General features: G+C 32.1%; 1 protein-coding gene across 1 annotated transcript; it reads left to right on the top strand.

The window, feature by feature from the left end:
• Window positions 1-6224: 6224 nt before the first annotated feature.
• Window positions 6225-9120, top strand: LOC114715331 (methanol O-anthraniloyltransferase-like). The gene is made up of 2 exons (XM_028900146.1): window positions 6225-6689; window positions 8185-9120. Exons 1-2 carry the CDS (start codon window positions 6225-6227, stop codon window positions 9118-9120), a joined length of 1401 nt encoding a protein of 466 aa, XP_028755979.1.
• The last annotated feature ends 10079 nt before the right edge of the window (window positions 9121-19199 follow it).

The raw sequence follows: 19199 nt of genomic DNA, 5'->3' as shown, positions 1-19199 counted from the left end.
CCTCTGGCTCTATATCTATTCTATCATCGTGTGGTTCCCACTCTTACCCAGGATTCTGGTTTTAGGGTGGGTTTTATTGTGTCACGTTTTGTTCTTGGGTTTATACAGAATCTTAACTTTAATGGATTTTCTTGTGCGCAATCAATTAAGAAATGTTAATATTCTATCTACAAGAAATTGATAAATCAAATCAATTGTGATCAAACATGTAAAGCAGGGATCTCAATGAATGATATGCGTACGTTAATTTATGATTAGGTGACCCATTGGCTGGAAGATGGAACAAAGTGTTAAGATACTTTTCATTCGTTAATAGCCATTAGTTTGCTTGATGCGAGCCTCCCTCCCTATTTGGTGGCTTTTGTCTTTGTGATTTTTTGGGTCCATTTCTTAAATGGATCACTCATCCGTCTCACTAATAATAAAATTTAGTTTCTGTGGGGCCTTATAGTAAGTTGATTTTATATTTTTACTAGAAGGGATTTAACTCTCTTAAAACAAAAATTTATTTAAAAAGAACCGAGAGAAAAAAATTCAAGGGAAAAAGAGAGAGAACTTCATAATTAGCATTCAGATTCCATTAGATTCATCTAATTTCGTTCCTCCTTGCCTCTTCCTTGGTGGAATCATGGTTTCGTTCATGAATTTTGCAAGTTAGGGATTGCAGATTGGTCGGGAAGTTTAGATGCGATGGTTTCTAACACGAGGAAGACTTGCTACCGACAACGTGAGAGATTGTAGGCCCAGAAATTTGCCTTTGCCTCTTGCTTTTTGACAACAAGTCTCTCACCACATGGCTTATTTTCTGCCCTAAATTATTACTGCCTATTATTCTAAGCTGATCCTTTTTTCTTTTGACTAATGATGATGATGATGATGATTAATATTGAATTTTACTGAAATGGGATGATGAAATGACTAGGCATGAAGAATAATGAGAAGAAATAATTAGATTTGCTTACATGTGAAAATCTCAATCGACATCAACAACAGTCGAAGGTTGTCAGATTTTGTGGAAACTTATGCAGCAGAAATGCGTCGGAATGTCAATCTGCAAATGTGGAAATTCCTTTATTACCTACCAACAATAGAATTTGTAGCAAAGTGGGATGGTATTGAAATGAAATGAAAAAGGTCTCGTCATTGCTGCTATATTGCCTTGCTGTTTTTTCTCTGCCTCAAGCCTCTTTATTGTCAGCTTCATGTTCTTTTGTGTTTTTCCTTGTTCACCATAAAAGCCATAGTTTTAGGGTTCAGCTTCCCCAAGTTTGCCATTAATGGAGAGAGATTCCTTTTGACTCTCCTCCCCAGATGTTCTTTTTGACATTTCGCCTAGGTTCTTTACTTTGTAGCTCTCTGCGGAAACCGAAGCTTTACTTTTGTGTGATTCATTTGGTGCAAAATGAATTTAAAAAAAAAAAAAAAGCAAAGAAAGAAAGATAGAAAATACGAATGGGCAGGTTCTTTTTCGTGTATAAAATTTTTATTTAAGAAAGCCATTTGCTCGCTTTTGATTGAAAAGAAAAAGAAAAAATATACTACTTCTATTTTTTAATATAAGATTTTGTCTGATTTCTATTTTGATTTTAAATATAAAACTTTAGTTTACTTTGTCTCTTATATTTATTTATTTTGTCAAAATAATCATTCTAATAATAGTAGTTCTAATCAATAAATTTGATTAGTAAGGATATTTGAGGAAATATAATACTTAGTTTTTACAAATAATTAATTTAATATATTTTCTTAATCTAATCAAATTAGTTAAATAGTTTTTATATGTGAGATTGGAAATAGTATTAATTAAAAGACAAATAAGAATCTAGATAATAGCCGTTATATGGGGACATAAAGAGATGAAAAAAGAAGAGAAAAGAGAGCGAGAGAATCTTAGAAAAACTACTTTAGATAAGTTGTTTAACTAAAGCGCAATGTCTTCTCATATTATCGATGAGTGTGAATGTGAAGATGGTGCATAATTTGAGGAGACAAACTTGGCCTTGGTGCACTAGACACAAACCGGCAAATGACGTGCATATTTGAGGGCAAGAAAGTCATTTTATCATCTGCTAATTAAATACTCAAACCCCCCCCCCCCCAAAAAAACAAAACAATCTGTCAAGCCCATTTTTCATGCACCAGAGACTACCCGGGATGTAGGCTGATCCAAGTGAAAAAGTATTTTTCTAGTACATTTTTTTTCCCGAAAGTCAGTTCAGAAAAATAAAAGTTGCTTAGATGATACATAATGAAAAATATTTTTAGATGTCTAATTAATAAAAAATACATAACTTTTATTATTTATGATTTTTATTATATAAAATTGGTTTATTAAAAAATATGTAAATAGTATACAATGATGAATATTGATTATATAAAAATTTTTGTACTAAAACATTATCTTTGAAGATATATATATATATATATATATAAAGAGAAACTTTTTAATATCTGCTTTTTTTCAAAATAATTAATAAATTATCGAAACAACTGTTGCTTTCCGATTATATATATATATAAAATATGTCTATCTTTATGTGGACATTTTTCGCCCTTCCGCCGGGGCAGAATCCACAATGAAGAGCGATAGAACTTTCAACCTCATAACTTTTTAAGTGTTTATTAGGAAGAGTTGATAACTAACATTGTGCAGCAAATTACTATTTGCCATGGAAGTGCCTTTGATGGATAATGTTGTACTCCTTCAACAGATTTCCTCCAAGCTTTTTTTCTTCTTTTTTATCTAGAGGGTGGATGCTACTAATTTGAGGTTATAAGCGAAATTAAAGGTTTGACTTCCTCCTTGTTGAGCAACTTTCATGTCGCTCAGCAACAATCTCATTGTCATTGGTATGTTGTTTTCAAGTTATTGAACATAATTCTATTCAAAATACTGTCAGACGCTAAATACAAGCATATCTCTCCACATTATGAGATATTAGCTCATTCCGCTAAACTCATCTCTCTTGATTTAAAATTAACTTCATAATAATATTGGAAAACTCTGTATTTAGTTGGATTTGTGTGTTTGTTCTCTCTTTCTAATACTATACCAAAGATTTTAAGAGAATATTTTTTATTTGATCAAAATTTTCACTTTTTAAGGCTTAGAGAGCAAATAATTTTTGTATCTCCCAATAAGTGTGTTTTTTGAGATTTGTCCTTAAGGGAATTGATAGACAATATTGTGGATATTCTTCAAAGGAATAATAGGCCCAAATTGTTTAGGCTCCGCCCAATTTAACAGTGAGCCCAAATGGCAGAATCCAGTGTGTTTGATTGGGGTGTTTGTCAGTTATGAACGTGGGTTTTATTTAAGTGATTCCTTACCAATTTTTCCACCTTATGTTCTTATTCACACCACGAATCTAGCCACATCAAGAAGTATTTTCGAGAGAACAAATATCAGTAGTGAAACTGCCAAAAAGAAATGTTGTTCTGAATACCAATTTGATGTTTACAAAATTTATAAAATAATATAGGGTAAAGATTCCCTCATAACTCAACACTCTAAACTATTTTTAAAGGTGTATCCAGCGTCCTAAACTATCAAGTGGTGCAATTTTGTTCCCAATCTATCAAAATAGGTGCAATTTCACCCAAAGCTAACAAACTCTAAAACATCCGTTTTTCCCATCTCGCTCCCTTTTTGCTCCGTCCGTCTCTCCTCTCCTCCTTCCTTTCCCTTTCTTCCCTTTTGCATTCATATATGATTTCTTGGAATTTATAGTTGATTTACATTAGAGTAATTTTCCTGTGCTGTGTTTAGTTGACGTAAAATCTTCTAACATCATGGTTATTACTATTACGAATGTGCAGACCTTCTAAATTCTAATACAAATGAGGTGAAGTGTTTTCCCCCCCCCCTTTTTTTTTTCTGACATTGATGTTGGAAATTTCACAGCGAGAGAATGAGGAGGTTTATTCTATGCCTTCTCTCGAGAGAGTTTCCATTGGACAGTTGTAATTGATATTAGCATGAGATCGTTGGGAAAGACCTTGCAGCAGATGGATGCAGCAGCATTAAGGTCCTTGTTGAACCCAACTTCTTCCAGATTTCCTTTTTGACTCAACACAAGTTATACTTTCTTTTTCTTTTTTTTCTTTTTTTTACGGTTTCTTACTTGTTTCCTATGATTTCTTCTTTTTCTTGTCTTGGGTTGTTTGTTCTTAAATACAGAAAGAAAGGGAAAGGAAGGAGAAGGGGAGACACGGACGGATCAGAGGGGGAGTGAGATGGGAAAAACGGACATTTTAGAGTCGATTAGCTTTGGGTGAAATTGCACCTATTTTAATAGATTGGGAACAAAATTGTACCATTTAATAATTTAGGGTGTTAGGTGCACCTTCACCAAATGATATATAAAAATTTATCATGTATTTCTCATTAATAAATTTATCATTATGGATGATATGGATGTGGATGTAAAATCTTATAAAGATTGGCATTTGTTATCAAGTTATTGACAACACAACCGGCAAGGGGCCTCTCCATTATTACTTATCTTGTGGTTCACTTCTGTCTATTTTCTTCAAACGGTGTCATTGTTAAGTACTACCTCTGATTCTTAATATAAGAGTTAGTTAACTAATTTGAATAGATTAAAAAAACTAGCTAAGTTAATTATTTATAATAAATATGTATTGTCTTACTTAAAATACCTTTACTAATCAAATGTCACTTGATTAAACATTTAACATGTACATCTAGTATAAAGACTATTTTTTAAAAAAATAAATATGAAAGACAAAGTGGATTGTAATTTTATATTTGGGATCAAATTAAAAGTTAAACTACTACCTCCGATCCTTAATATAAGACCTGATTGACTAATTTAAAAATATTAAGAAAATTAGTTAAATTAGTTATTTGCAATAAATATGTATTGTCTTTCCTAAAATATCCTTACTAATTATGTGCATTAGTTAGAACTACCATTTAATAGAATCTTTAATATATGCAAACTACAATGACTATTTTGAAAAAAAATGGATAAATATAAAAGACAAAATGGATTTAGGTCTTATATTTAAAACCAAATTTAAAATCAAATAAACTTTTATATTAAGGACTGGAGATAATATTAAGGATCGGATGTAGTATTAGTTAAATCCTCAACCACCCATTTTTATAAGCAATCGTTTTGTTTTAATTTTTTTTCCAGCAATTTTTTTCTTTCCATACATTAGACTCAAACGTTAAAACGACAGCGTCCGGAACGGACCACAAGAAAAATGGAGGGACCGTTGGCCGACCGTTTGCCGAAACATCATAGTATTCACAAATGTTAAAGCGACAGCGACCGGAATGGACCACGAGAAAAATGGAGGGACCGTTTGCTGACCGTTCGCCCAAACATCATAAATATCATAGTGTGAAGATGCATAAAGCATTTTACTCGTTTCTCAGTTCAGTTCCCTTCCCATTGGATCCCCGCCCTATATATAAATCATTTTACATTTGCAAAATTATTTTCATCTAGATTTTTGAGAAAATCACCAAGAGGTCTCTTACAACAAAATGAATATAATTGCTAAAATTTTTTTCCATGAATGGGTAATGTGCAATTATAAGTTTTAGTACAGAAAATGATAATAAGTCTGTGCTGTTCATTTGTTGGGGTTAATGCGCAAATTTGTCCTAGAAATTTTTATTTTAGAGAGCTAATCACCTGAAATTTTTTGAGATACAACTTGTTTTGAAAGTTTAAGATCGTAACAACCTTATAATTTATTATTAAAAAATTAACATTGATCTTTAAAATAATGACACCAATAGTTAACATTTTTAATAATATATGATAATATTTCTATGGTTTTAAACTTTTAAAGCAAATTTACATCCAAAAAGACTTGTGTGTCCCCAGTATTTTTGAGTCAAAATTTTCAAAACAAATTCGCATTACAACCACATTTGCTGTGAGACTTTTTGGTGATAAGATTCATTCCACCCATTTATTTTTAGCCCCTCGTTCAAATTTCTTCACACCATTGCTCCGTGGCCACATGTTTGGATGCATGAGAAGACAAGTAAAATCACAAAGATGAAACACGCTGATTCCTTTGTGCTACCGTCTTCATCTTTTCTTTGTCATCTTCCACATCACCATCGTACGTAAATGCTCAGTTTTTAGACTTCTATTAATTAACTGCTACTTTGATTATATATTGTGCCAAACCAGAGGCTCCCATGATCTGTTATTACGACGCCAAAGTTCATAAAAATGAAAGATATGGAAGTGAGGAAGTTTGGGAGTGAGTTTTGCACAAAGCACAGCGAGGCAGAGCTGGTGGCGCCTGCAAAACCAACGCCATGTGAGACCAAGAAGCTATCAGACATAGACGACCAAGAGGGCCTTCGATTTCATCTTCCTCTTGTGATGTTCTTCAGAAATGATAATGAAGCTTCCATACTGGAAGGAAAGGACCCTGCCATGGTGATCAGAGAGGCCATAAGCCAAGCTCTGGTGTATTACTATCCACTCGCAGGCAGACTGAGAGAAGGAGAGAACAGAAAGCTCATGGTGGAGTGTAATGGAGAGGGCGTGTTGTTCCTGGAAGCTGATGCTGACGTGTCGCTTTTGGAGCTTGGGGATTCAATTCTGCCACCATGTCCGTATCTCAACCACTTCCTCCTTCCCTTGCCTGCCTCTGAAGCCATTCTTGGATGCCCTCTCTTGTTCTTTCAGGTAAATATACATCCTTCATGTGAGTATATATGTGTATGCCATCAAATATCCGGGTTTGATCCCAAGCCTTATAATCCAGTGGCATTTACACTTTTTTCAGGTGGCAGGCTGAGAGTTCGATTATGCTTTTAATTTTTTAAAAAAAATTTGGTTTGACCACTAAAGATGGTACAAATGGTTAGGTCCTTTAAATATAATATGAGTTTGAAGCAAATCAAACTGTGTGCATGAAAAAGATTTTGTTGAAAAAGGCAGAACTCATTTTAGTATTCCTACACCTGGAAAGGATTAGTCTAGCTATTGGTTAGGATACTCGTGGTCTAACAAAAAATTGTGTTTGATATGAAGTTGAAAATAAAAATGCCCTTGCATATATAATAACACCTCAGGTTTTCAATCCAAAAGCTAATAATTAATTTGAAGATATTAAAAAATTAGTTAATTAATATATCAAAATTACCTCGAGGTTAGAAACTCTTATACTTCAAACTAAATTTAATCCTCAATCAACTCTTATACGAGATTAGTAATTTGTTTTATTAAGTAAGATGCTTTGCTTTAAGAAAAGCACATAATCAACCCATATATATATTATGTATAAATAATTAACCTACTAAATTTTTAATTTTCTTTAGCTTCAATTCATTCAACGGGACGGGAGGAGATAACAATAAAAAATGCTGTTACATGTATAACTAGATTGTGCTTACCCCGCATTCAATATGAAAGTTATATTTATTAAAATAAAGTTCAGTGAAAGAACTAAGTAATAGTGTTAACTTGTTTCTGTGGGGATTGTTAAGAAAATCATCCATTATGAAAAAAAAAGCTTATCTTTAGGACAAGCATAACTTCCATATGATTGGATTGTGTGAAATTCCACAAATCATGACGCCTAAGTTTTCTCACTTACTAATTAAAAAGACAAATAAAAGAATAATGATACACTAAATGCATGAAATGATAAGCCCCCCCCCCCCCAAATTAAGAGCCCATAGACTGCTTTGTATAAGCAAGACACAAAGGCCAGATTTCTGGATTGTTACAAGCTAAGCAAATATTATTTGCATTTTGATTCAAGTCTTGAGCACAACTGGAATTCATTTTAAAACATCGTTTGCTTGATGGTGGTGCTTGAGGCTGAATTAACAATAAAAAAAAATGCTGTTACATATATAATACTGCCTCAATTTTTAATCCAAAAAAGCTAAATAACTAATTTGAGAATATTAACAAAATTAATTCAGTCAGTATATTGAAATTACTTTTTGTTTTACTAAGATGCTTTAAGATTACTACGTAACTAATCCATATACTCCTCTAGTCCTACATATAAGAATATTTACGCTACAAAGTGGAAGGAGTATATATTTTTTATGTATAAGTAATCTAATAAATTCTCTTTAACTTCATTCAGCGGGACGGGAGGAAAAGCTGCAATGTTCACTAATTGTAGTTTGCATGGGGGGACCTGACATGTTCGTATATTTCGCAGGTAACTCGTCTTTCATGCGGAGGATTTGTGTTGGGCGTTTGGATGAATCACACAGTGTGCGACACACTCGGCCTTGTCCAATTCCTCAAAATGGTGTCTGAATTCGCAACGCACTCTCCTCTCTCTCAAATCCCTGTTTGGCAGAGACACCTTTTGTCTGCGCGACACCCACCTCGCATCACTTGTCTTCACCATGAGTACCACCAACCCATTTCACATCCCAACTCACAAACCTTACACTCCGATCCTGATAGCGAAACAGTTCACGAATCTTTCTTCTTCGGCCCCAAACACATCGCCTCACTGCGTAATCGTCTCCCCCATCACCTTCGGAATTGCTCAACTTTCGAGTTGCTCACTGCGTGTTTGTGGAAGTGCCGCACTGAAGCACTTGACCTGAAACCCAGCGAGATTGTGTCCATTTCACCCTTTATCACAGCTCGAGGTAAACGAGGCCTAGACTTGCCTGATGGGTATTACGGGAACGCCTTTGCCTTCCCAACTGCCATATCAGAAGCTGGATTGATCTGCAACAACCCCTTGGGGCACGCGTTGGGGTTGATCAGAGGGGTTAAAGCACAGATGAACAAAGAGTACTTGAGCTCCGTGGCTGATCTTATGGTGCTCAAGGGACGTCCTAAGTATAGAACGAATGGGAATTATCTTGTGGCTGATTCGAGTCGCGTGGAGTTTCACAAAGTGGACTTTGGGTGGGGAAAACCAGTCTATGGTGGGCCTGCTGGAGCCATACCATGTGTTAGCTTCTATGCTGCGTTCAGGAACATGAAAGGTGAGAATGGCATTGTGGTGCCAATTTTGCTGCCGCGCAAAGCCATGAGGAGGTTCCTTTCTGCGGTGGAGAAAATGACGAGTGAGAACGCTGTGGATGAATCTTATGATCATGGTATGGCGATGAAAACTATATCGAAGCTTTGATGCACTTCTCTGCCACCATCTGCATCATTCATTGTCAGAGAAGAAGGATTTCAAATGGGTCAAGCACATGCTAGATGCTGCCTGTATCGTCTGGTCTAAATTCTGCAGTCCGGAAGAGTACAGTTTTAGTGTGTGTTTGGTTAAAACCAAACCGTAGTTTAGAAAAGTGATTCTGAAGAGAATAGATTTTTTAAAGAATAGATTTTGTAAAAAAGTGATCCTGAGAAGTGAGAGTGTTTAGATAATTGTTACCAGAAGCACTTTTTACATGTGCAAATTACTAAAAAGGGTATAAGTTAATATGAAAATTATATAAGGAATAGATTTTATAATATACTCCTCCGGTCCTTAATATAAGACCCATTTAACTAATTTGATTAGATTAAGGAAGTTAGGTAAGTTAGTTAATTATAAGAAAAATCACACATTTTTCCTAAAACACCATAATCATCTTTCTTAATACCTCATCTTCCTCTTCTACTTGACTATGGCTGAGGGGGTATCCATAGGGGTAATTTAGAGAAAATTGATAAATATGAGAAATGGGTCTTATATTTAGGACCAAAACCAACTCAAGAATTGGGTCCTATATTAAGAACCGGAGGAGTATTTTGATTTGAAGGAATAAAATTGTTAATAAAATAATTTATACCAACATAATTAATAATATATAAGATAATATAATTAATAAATAATTAATATGTATATATATTTTTAAATTATAAGATTAAATATGTTTATAGAAAAATGATTATTTTTTCTAATAGAAAAATATTAATTTGCTTTAAAGATTTTAAACATAAAATTCTATAACATTTTTTCCAAAAGCATGACACTCTCCAATTTTTTCCAAAAGCAAATTCAAGATGCTTTTTTCAAAACCATGGTTTTGATTTTTTTATGGTTATTTGGGTCATTTTTTCTTCAAACCATGGTTTGGGGAGACACCCAATAATAAATTTTCATGAAGTGGGGTTTACTTATAGCCCCTTGGGTTCATAGATCACAAGCACAGAAGTAATGGGCCTTTTCAAAATAGTCCATGAAATAGCAATGTTCAATTCTGTGGGCTTTATGCTAGAGTTAGGCTTATCCCTTTACAATCGAATAAACAAGCTGGAACCTGGATTGTGGGGTTCTGTTTCTCAATTGGTACTTGCAGTGCTGCTGAAGCAGAAGAGTGGGCGATCCTTAAGGGACTATCTTTAGCTTGGGATTTTGGATTCAAACGTGTGATTCTGGAATCTGATGCCAAGACTCTTATTGAGCAACTCATGAGGAAGGATGAGACTCAAAATGGAAATCTTGTCCTATTTAGAATCTGGGAATTACTGAATTTCAGTTGGACAATTGAGCTGAAGCATATAACAAGAGAAAGGAACAAGGTGGCTGATGGGCTTGCGAAGATGGGCATCTCTCAATCCTCGTTTTGGGATAAATGCCCTGAGAGTCTGCAAATGCTAGTGGATCAGGATTGCGTAGGAATCAATCCTAATAGTATTTAATTTGGGCTTTAGCCTTCTTTTGTACCAAAAAAAAAAAGAATAAACAAAGCCAGTCCAGAATAAACAACGTTTTCTTTCCTGAAGTTGCTTCTTCTATTTGTGTCTGAGCACTAAATTGGTGAGTCTAAACAAAGTAGTCTAATTTGGGTCTCTCCGTCACAGTTAAAAAAATTCTGTACTGATTTTTTTAAAAATAAAAAAGATAAAAAAACTTCTGAGCTACATAATGGGACCAGCAAATTTTAAAAAGGATATCAGTATTTAATAGCCATTTCTTGGTCACTGAGGCGGACCCCTGTTTACTATTAAATGGATTCTGCGAGCAATTTTCTTTTTTTTTTTCTTTAAAAAAAAAACCTATATTAAGGTTTGAATGTCGCCCAAATTTAAAGACAGGATGAGCCTTTATGTACATGCACAAGGATCTATATTAATTAGTTATTTTCATTCTGAAAATATCCACGAAAAAGTTATGAATATTTAAAAAAAGTATTTAATATTATTCCAAAAGTGTTAAAAGTAAAGCAATATCACTGTTAACGGTTAAAATTAGTTTTTTTTGACAGTTTGGAAAGTGTTACTGCTTTTTTAATACTTTTGAAGCGAAATTTTGGGGAAAAATAAATCTCCATACACACACCTTCTTTGTTAAGACTTGTATGGTAAAAATTAGCCTAAACGCACTTATTTTTTGACGTTAATTTGTTTGAGGTGAATTTGTATGTTATAATTTTATTAGTCAATGCGGTCACAGGAGGATGGCGCCTTTCAAAAGCCGGCCAACATAGTTAAGTGAGTGCATGTGCAAGGAAAAGCAAAATACAAGCATCCTCACATCTAAGTAGTTTCCAGGTCAGTGCTACAGTCATTGCAGTGAGATGATATGTCCTTTCTTAATATTATATATATTTCAATTTTCAATTTTAATTTCAAATTTACAAATTTACCCATGTACTCTCTGCAATTGCCTCCATTTATTCTATAATACAATTGAATTTGGACATATTTAGGATAGCATTAAAAAATATTTATAAGCAGTTTTAAATTGGTTGAGACAAAACTCTTTTTATATGTTTATCTCATATTTTATAAATTAAATACTTATAAGTTATTTTAAATAGACCTATCTTTTTTGCTTCTGCTTTTTGGCACTAACTTTTAATTGTGAACTGTTTTTTTTTTCCTGGGCTTTTTGGGGTCATTACAAAAACAAATCTGCAAAAAGAAAAAAGTTTTGCACTTTTACGCACACAAATCAAGAAAATGCTAATTGGACAATTTCTTTTCCTGTTCAATTTCCATTCGTAGAAGATGAAAGACAATATTGAAAAGGGGGGGGGGGGAGATGGGTCTCACTTCTAGTGCATGACACATTAAATGAGAGAAACAAGAAGACGAAAATGAAGAGGCATCCCATTTAATTTAAAACTCCTTTTTTTTTGTCAAAACATTTAAAACTCATTTAACACACACTAGAATAAAATAAAAAAGAGTAAAGAGAAAGCCTCATCTTATAATTGAAACAAATACATGCTTCATTCCGTTGAATTATGAATATGACATTTGGTTACTCTCCTGAATAACAATAATAAAATATAATAAATATCAAAATCTTTGTATAAATAAAAGAAATTATTTCATTATTACTGCTGCCAATGACGGATTAATTGTCCAATTTTTGAAATCATCAATTGTCTGTATGTTAAAAAAAAACACTAATAAATCGTGTTTATGAATAGTATAATTTAGCTATGAGTTTGTATAAAAGACTTGCTCTCCTCTTATAAAGGAGAAAACACGTCACAATTCACAACACACGTTATGATCCAAGTAATATATATCATTTGAAAGATAGAAGAAAAATGAACATTAATTTAAAGAATCTTGCGGCTCAACAAAATTAATTTTGGAAATTAAAATTATAAATTTTCAGACAGTTTAGTTTAGTTAAGGCCGTTCAATGAAAATTTTTTTTCTCAAAAAAAAAAAGATTTGAATTTAGAGTTTAGACTATAATTTTCTCAAATAACATTGGGATTAGAAGGTGACAAATATCATTGTAATTAAATTTTGCGCTATAATAATCTTTATCAAAAGAAAAAATAGTGGAAAGTAGATTGATTCCGGTTGGAGCCATTTCAAATAGAGACAAAAAAGGGGGCAACCGCTCCCTACTCCTATGAACCTACATGTGATATTATAATAATTATAATAATACATTGCACATAAAATCCCTTCACATCCCACTTTTTTCGCAATCATTCCCTCTTTATCTCCTTAAATCAACATTACCTACTCTGCTCCCTCCATCAACTCTTTCCCTTTTCTTTTCAAAGAAAAAAAAAAATTAAGAATGACAATTTTTTGTACCTACCGCATAAACAATAGGGAGAATCCCAAAAACAATATATCTAAAATTTTAAAATTTTAAATCAGAAATAACTATAAAAATATATTATCATTTGCTTGTCAATTTTTATTAAATTATAGTGAACAAATCCTTTTTTTTTTACCTGAGAACAAAACTAAGTTAAAATTTTAAAATTTAAAAGTATTTTTATAGGCTCTCCTTAAACAATTTATATATTGTGAGATTATAAATGAAGAGAGTTGCTATGACTTCAAAGTTCAAACCCCCACAACATGGATGAAAAGGTGTTGCATGAAAAGGTAACAATTAATGATCAGGTAAAAAAAAAAGAAAGAAAAGGTAACAATTAATGTGAGATTTTTTAATTAATAATATGTCCTTTTGTTCTGCTTGGCCTGAAACTTTAACTCGTATTAGGTTTAGGCTGTGTTTGGATGAAACCAAATCGTGGTTTGGAAAAGTGATTCTGGAGAATAGATTCTGGGGAGAATAGATTTTGTGAAGAATATATTTTGTAAAAAAGTGATTCTGAGAAGTGAGAGTGTTTGGATAGTTGTTATCAGAAGCACTTTTATATATACAAATTACTAAAAAAAAGACATAAGTTAATATGATAATTACAGAAAAAATAGATTTTATGATATATTTTAATTTGAAGGAATAAAATTGTTAATAATATATTTTTTACCAACATAATTAATAATACATAAGATAATATAATTAATAAATAATTAATGTGTATATATATTTATAAAATATAAGATTAAATATGTTTATCAAAAAATATGTTTAAAAAAAAAACAAGATACATATCATATAGGCTCTCACACTCTCCCTTTTTTCTCCAAAAGCAAAAAAATTTTGCTTTTTCCAAAACCATGGTTTTGGAGTCAAAACCATGGTTTTGGAGTCAAAACCATGGTTTTGACCCAAAACCATGGTTTTGGTTTTTAGAGGGGGTGTTTGGGTGATTGACAAAACCATGGTTTGGAGTGTCACCCAAATACACCCTTAGTTAATGTTGGGCCGCGGAGAACGAAGGATCCAAATCACTTCTATTACTATAACTAGTTTTAGTTTATTTAGAGTGTGTTTAGGATCACGTTTTATAGCCTAAAGATACGTTTCCACAACAAAAGCTATTTTTTGGATTTTGAAATTGTTGGGATTGACTTTTTTTTGTGATGAACTTCTGGGATCTAATGAGTTTTTGAGCAGAAACTACTTTTTTACGCTTTTGGGGTGAGGAACGGTGAGGTGTGTAGGAGAGAAGAAAAGAAGAAAGAAAAGACATAATACTAGACATGAACAAATTTTTTTTTTTTTTGACATTCACAGGTTGTAAAAGTTGAACAATAAATTGAGGATAATATTTTTTTAGTAAATACTGAACATAAATTATCGAAAAAAGTAGATACTGAATGTAATATTGGGGAAAAAAACACCATGCCATTTTTTCATTTATATACTTAATGTTTGTTTTTTGTAAAAAAGATATCTTTTTGTTTTTATTTTATTGCTTAGAACTAATTATTATAATATTATTTAATAAAATTTATGTCCTTTTCAGTTATTTTGTATATAGACTTATTTTTTCATTATTCATATAAATAAATTTCAACTTCTCAAACTGACTTTTCTATAAAAGTTAATACAAATATAAATCACATCACCTTATCTGACTTTTACCTAATCTCATTTTTTGCAAAAGTCATATTAAAAAAGATTAACTTCTTCTCCCGTTTATCTAAACACACTCTTAGTGCTAAGAACATCAAACTTCCAATGGTTTGCTTTAGAAACAAGGGTCTCTAGCTATGAACCAACAACAACAAAATAACAAAATCTGATCTGGGATTGGCTATATAAATTACATGATATTAAACTATAAATATGTTTGTGAAGTTCAGGGAGGATGAGAGGAAGATGAGATAATGGAGACAATAAAGTGGGAATATAAAGTACAAGAGAAGACAAAAAAGATTAGAAGACAGGATGCCTGAGGAACGGCGCTTTTTGAGGGCCTCAAAGGGTGATTCTGCAATCCCAAGTCATATAATACTAAACCCTATTGTCTTTGAATCCCAGGTTTTAAGTTCTACTACATTAATTACCCACTAATTATTACTACTGTTTTCTAAGAACCCATTTAAGCCGCACCCTTCATGCTCCCATTTGAGATTTTTTTTTTAGAGGAATGGAGTGCTGAAGCAAGCTAACTTATGAAGACCAATAGTTTTTATCATTGAAATTTGATTTACTTTGATTTTGGTTTTTACATCTAACTCCATTTTGGCTTTGATCCTTGTTTTGAAGACCAACAATCTTAAGCCGGATCAAAATTAAATCAAATTTAAAGGATCAAAATTAAGATGAGGTCAAACTTCAGGTATCAAAATCACTAATTTTAAATTTTAGGAATAAAAATCAGAATGAAATCAAATTTCAAGAACTAAAAATAGGATTTATCCTCAATACTTTATATTACATCAAAATGTGGTCTAGGAGGGCATTCATAGTAAAACTCGGTAAATACTGTGTTTTTTCCGCCAGCCAGTGAATACTGCATTCAAAATGAGGAATGAATTATATTTCGCCTCATCTTTATTATAAACTTTAATTAATTGACGGACGGTGATAAGAGATATTATCACAAATGAGAAAGAAAAACTAGTTAGGACAGAATTTAAAAGAATACATTCAGTATGAAGACACATCTAAATTTAAACTTATAAAATAAATCATACTCCCTCTCAAATTTAAGGACTTTTTTCAACCAGGTACCCAATATATAAGATTGAAAGGAAGATACTCATTCCACTTCATGCTCCATTATACAAGTCACTTTAGCCAATTCATTAGTAGTATTAAAAAATGATAGTTAACTCATTAAATTTCTCTCAAACTGATTTTTCCTTTAGCTTTGTCCGTATTAAATAAGAATGTGAATGAGAGACAAAAACACACATAGCTGCATTTAATCATTAATTACAGAAATAAAATTGACAAATATCTATTAATTACCCACTAAATAATTTATATTTCAAATGTAATATTCTATTTAAAAACTTGCCAAACTTAGCACAATATAAGAATATCGGCATCCTTACCATGGTAATTAAAGAAAACGGGTTACAAACGTTGTTTCAAATTTCCTCACTTATTATCATATGATCCTGATATAAAAGAATAAGACAAACAGTCAGCAGCACAACATATTATAGTTATAAAAGAATTATACTTACGCATTAAGCATATAACCATATAAGAAAAGAATTATATCCCTAACATGGTTATAAAAAGCCTTTTATATACCTAATTGACATAGTTTGTTACAAATAATATAACAAAACTAAGTTTAAATTATTTCAAAGACATCCTTATAAATGTATAATCATAAATTTTTCAATGTAAAGAATATAAAAAGATATGCATAATGATATCCTAGATGGCAAATAATTAATGACTCAACATAACCAGTGTTTGGGGTGTGATCACCACTGAAGGTGACCTCATGCCTCTGGTTCTTTTTCCGCTGCAGCTCCTCTATTACTTTTACCTGAAAATGATAGATGTAACAGAATGAGACTATTGTCTCAGTAACAAAAACTCTTACCCACCTCATCTACCAGCACCCCTAAGAGGCCCCAAGCAAGACTAATAATTAAAATAATCATTAAACATGTTATTATCACATAACAAGTACTAAATATCACAAACACATAGGCAAAAAGGAAAATATCAACATATATGCTTGCTTTATTCATCATGCATTATCATTATTAATCATTTAATTCCTACCTTATATCCTCCTTATACTTGCTAACTTGAACCCATAGGCTAAGTCTTAATCATGTGATTAGTGACTCTCACGAGCTTCCCACACGTTTGATGCAGACCGGCCAAAGTCAACAGAGTACATGTGGGTCATGGGTTCATCCAAAAAAGAGGGATTCTGTCCTAATAGGTTTACTGCCTAATATCCTAGCGGGGGATATTGCCTCAGGACACTCTTGGAGTGTTGCAAACGGGGGGATACTGCCCCCTTTAATAGGCTAATTATAGTGCGCTATGGAGGCAAACCACGTGGTAATATATGTATAACAATTTCTATCACTACACCTCCTGAATGTTAAACTAATTAATCATAGTCATGACATTTCTCAATTCTTATCAGATATCTCAAGAACATGTATCTTAAGAGATTTAAAACATACGTCAATCATATAAGATACTTAATATCGTACCATACATATAATAGTATTCTAAAATAATCAAGAGCATAAACATATCATTCTAAAAGCTCATGCTACCATATAAAACACAATCAAATAAAACAACAGTTTGGATACTTCAACTTGGCGAACAAATAACCTTTTGCCACAATAAACTATACAGTACATCCCAATTCCATAATTTCATTCAAAAATCACTCATCAGGCTTCTATATAGTTCTAAGGTTATAGCAATTGATTCATTTTTCATAAAGCAATCCCACCAAGCAACTTTCAAATGTCTAAAAAGATTTTTCATTGTTTTAGAACAATTTTCTCATTCCATATTATTCAAACCCTATCCTAAAAGGTTTAATTTAATTAAAAACTCCTCATAGATGAACTGATAGAACAAAACAAGTAAGAATTCACGTTATTTGGTATCCAATAAGTGCTTACAAGTTAAAGATTAAGACCCTGAATTTGGGGGTCGTCAAACCAAATATCATATCTACAAATAGAAAATATACATTACTATAGTATATTATGGGTAAACTATGTGTTAAATTTTAACCCATAACTCTTTCTTTAAGGTTTTTGAATTGTTATTCACAATTCTACCTATTATAATTTTTCTAAAATTTGGAGCAAGAACATGGATATCATGTTTTAGATTCAATTCTTAAATTTCTTTAGCTTATATTATCTTTAAATTTATAAATTATATCATTATAATTTATTCATAACCCAAGTAGAAAACCCTCAATTTATAGCCTCTGTTCTATTTTTGAAAAACTTGGAGAAACATATTTAATACCAGTTAAATTATTCTCACTATAGATATTTAATTATTAATCTAACCATTGAAATTAACATATTAGATGTCTTGAGCCTATTCTCCAAATTTTGGTTTGATCTATTGGTGAAGCAATTTAAAAATGATACTTTACTACTCAGAGTTCTATCTAAACAATTTGAAAAAAAAGGAGTTTAATGCATATCTAATAACTAATACCTTAGAGATTGAATCACTAATCTGACCATCGGTTTACAAACTTGCATACGGCACTTTATTGAGGCTGTCATAGTTTTGTGCGAAAATATTTAACTTATTCTCAATTCTCCCATACTATCACCTATTTATAAGCTCATGGAGCTTTATCTTCATATCATTTAATCGACGTGGGAGTTCTTAACCTTTTTGTTTTATTTATGGATTAATATATAAATAGTTATACATAAAAATACATATGATCATAAATATTTTAATTGCTTATATATATTTAACCACTGTTCAAGCAATGTCAATATACATTTAATCACAAATTTACTTAAGTCTTAGAGATTAAAAATTAGGATGTTACATCAAACCAAAACATTCTTTTGAAAACAAGTTATATTAGAGATCAGGAAGAAGGGCGTAGTTCGTGCTGCACCAATAGATTAATGTACTACTAGATGATCACCTTTAGGAATTAGAGGCAGCAAGGTGTCATCACTTTGCTTGGGGTCTACTTGACATCATATTTGAAATTATTTATAAGCATATTTTATGTTTAATAAAGCTTCCATGCCAATTCTAAATACTCTCTACCTTATCAAAAAGCTTCCTTCACCAATCTTCAAATACCAGTCCCGAGGGAGTGCCACAAATCTTGGTCCTCAATTCCATCCTGATTTCCTCCACCAAGCTCTTTTCATTTAATTAATTATTAAAAAATTAAACCACCATGCATGATCACTCCCCAATCATCCTCTTTTAGTTCCTTCATGGTAACACTTGCTCACATGTCCACACACATTCACGTGAACTTCTCCCTACCAATGTGATTCACACGCTATATCCCTTTCTTTCATGTACCTTCCACTTATTCCTCCTTATTTTTAAAACACTATTCACTAATTAATTTAATCCAAAAACAGATCCACCATATGTTATTCGAATTTAAATTTTTTTAAAAATATTTTATGAGGTATTCAAATATGGGG

This window comes from Neltuma alba, unplaced genomic scaffold (assembly GCF_004799145.2).
Source record: "Neltuma alba isolate B1F8T4 unplaced genomic scaffold, ASM479914v2 tig00011587_pilon, whole genome shotgun sequence".
Classification (NCBI taxonomy): Eukaryota; Viridiplantae; Streptophyta; class Magnoliopsida; order Fabales; family Fabaceae; genus Neltuma; species Neltuma alba.
This window is presented reverse-complemented; position numbering and strand designations above follow the sequence as displayed.

Excerpts from the sequence above, each read along its gene's own strand:
- LOC114715331 (XM_028900146.1), top strand. The coding sequence starts at position 6,225 with ATGAAAGATATGGAAGTGAGGAAGTTTGGGAGTGAGTTTTGCACAAAG. Across the intron at positions 6,690-8,184 it reads GCCCTCTCTTGTTCTTTCAG|GTAACTCGTCTTTCATGCGG; the intron begins GTAAATATACAT and ends TATATTTCGCAG.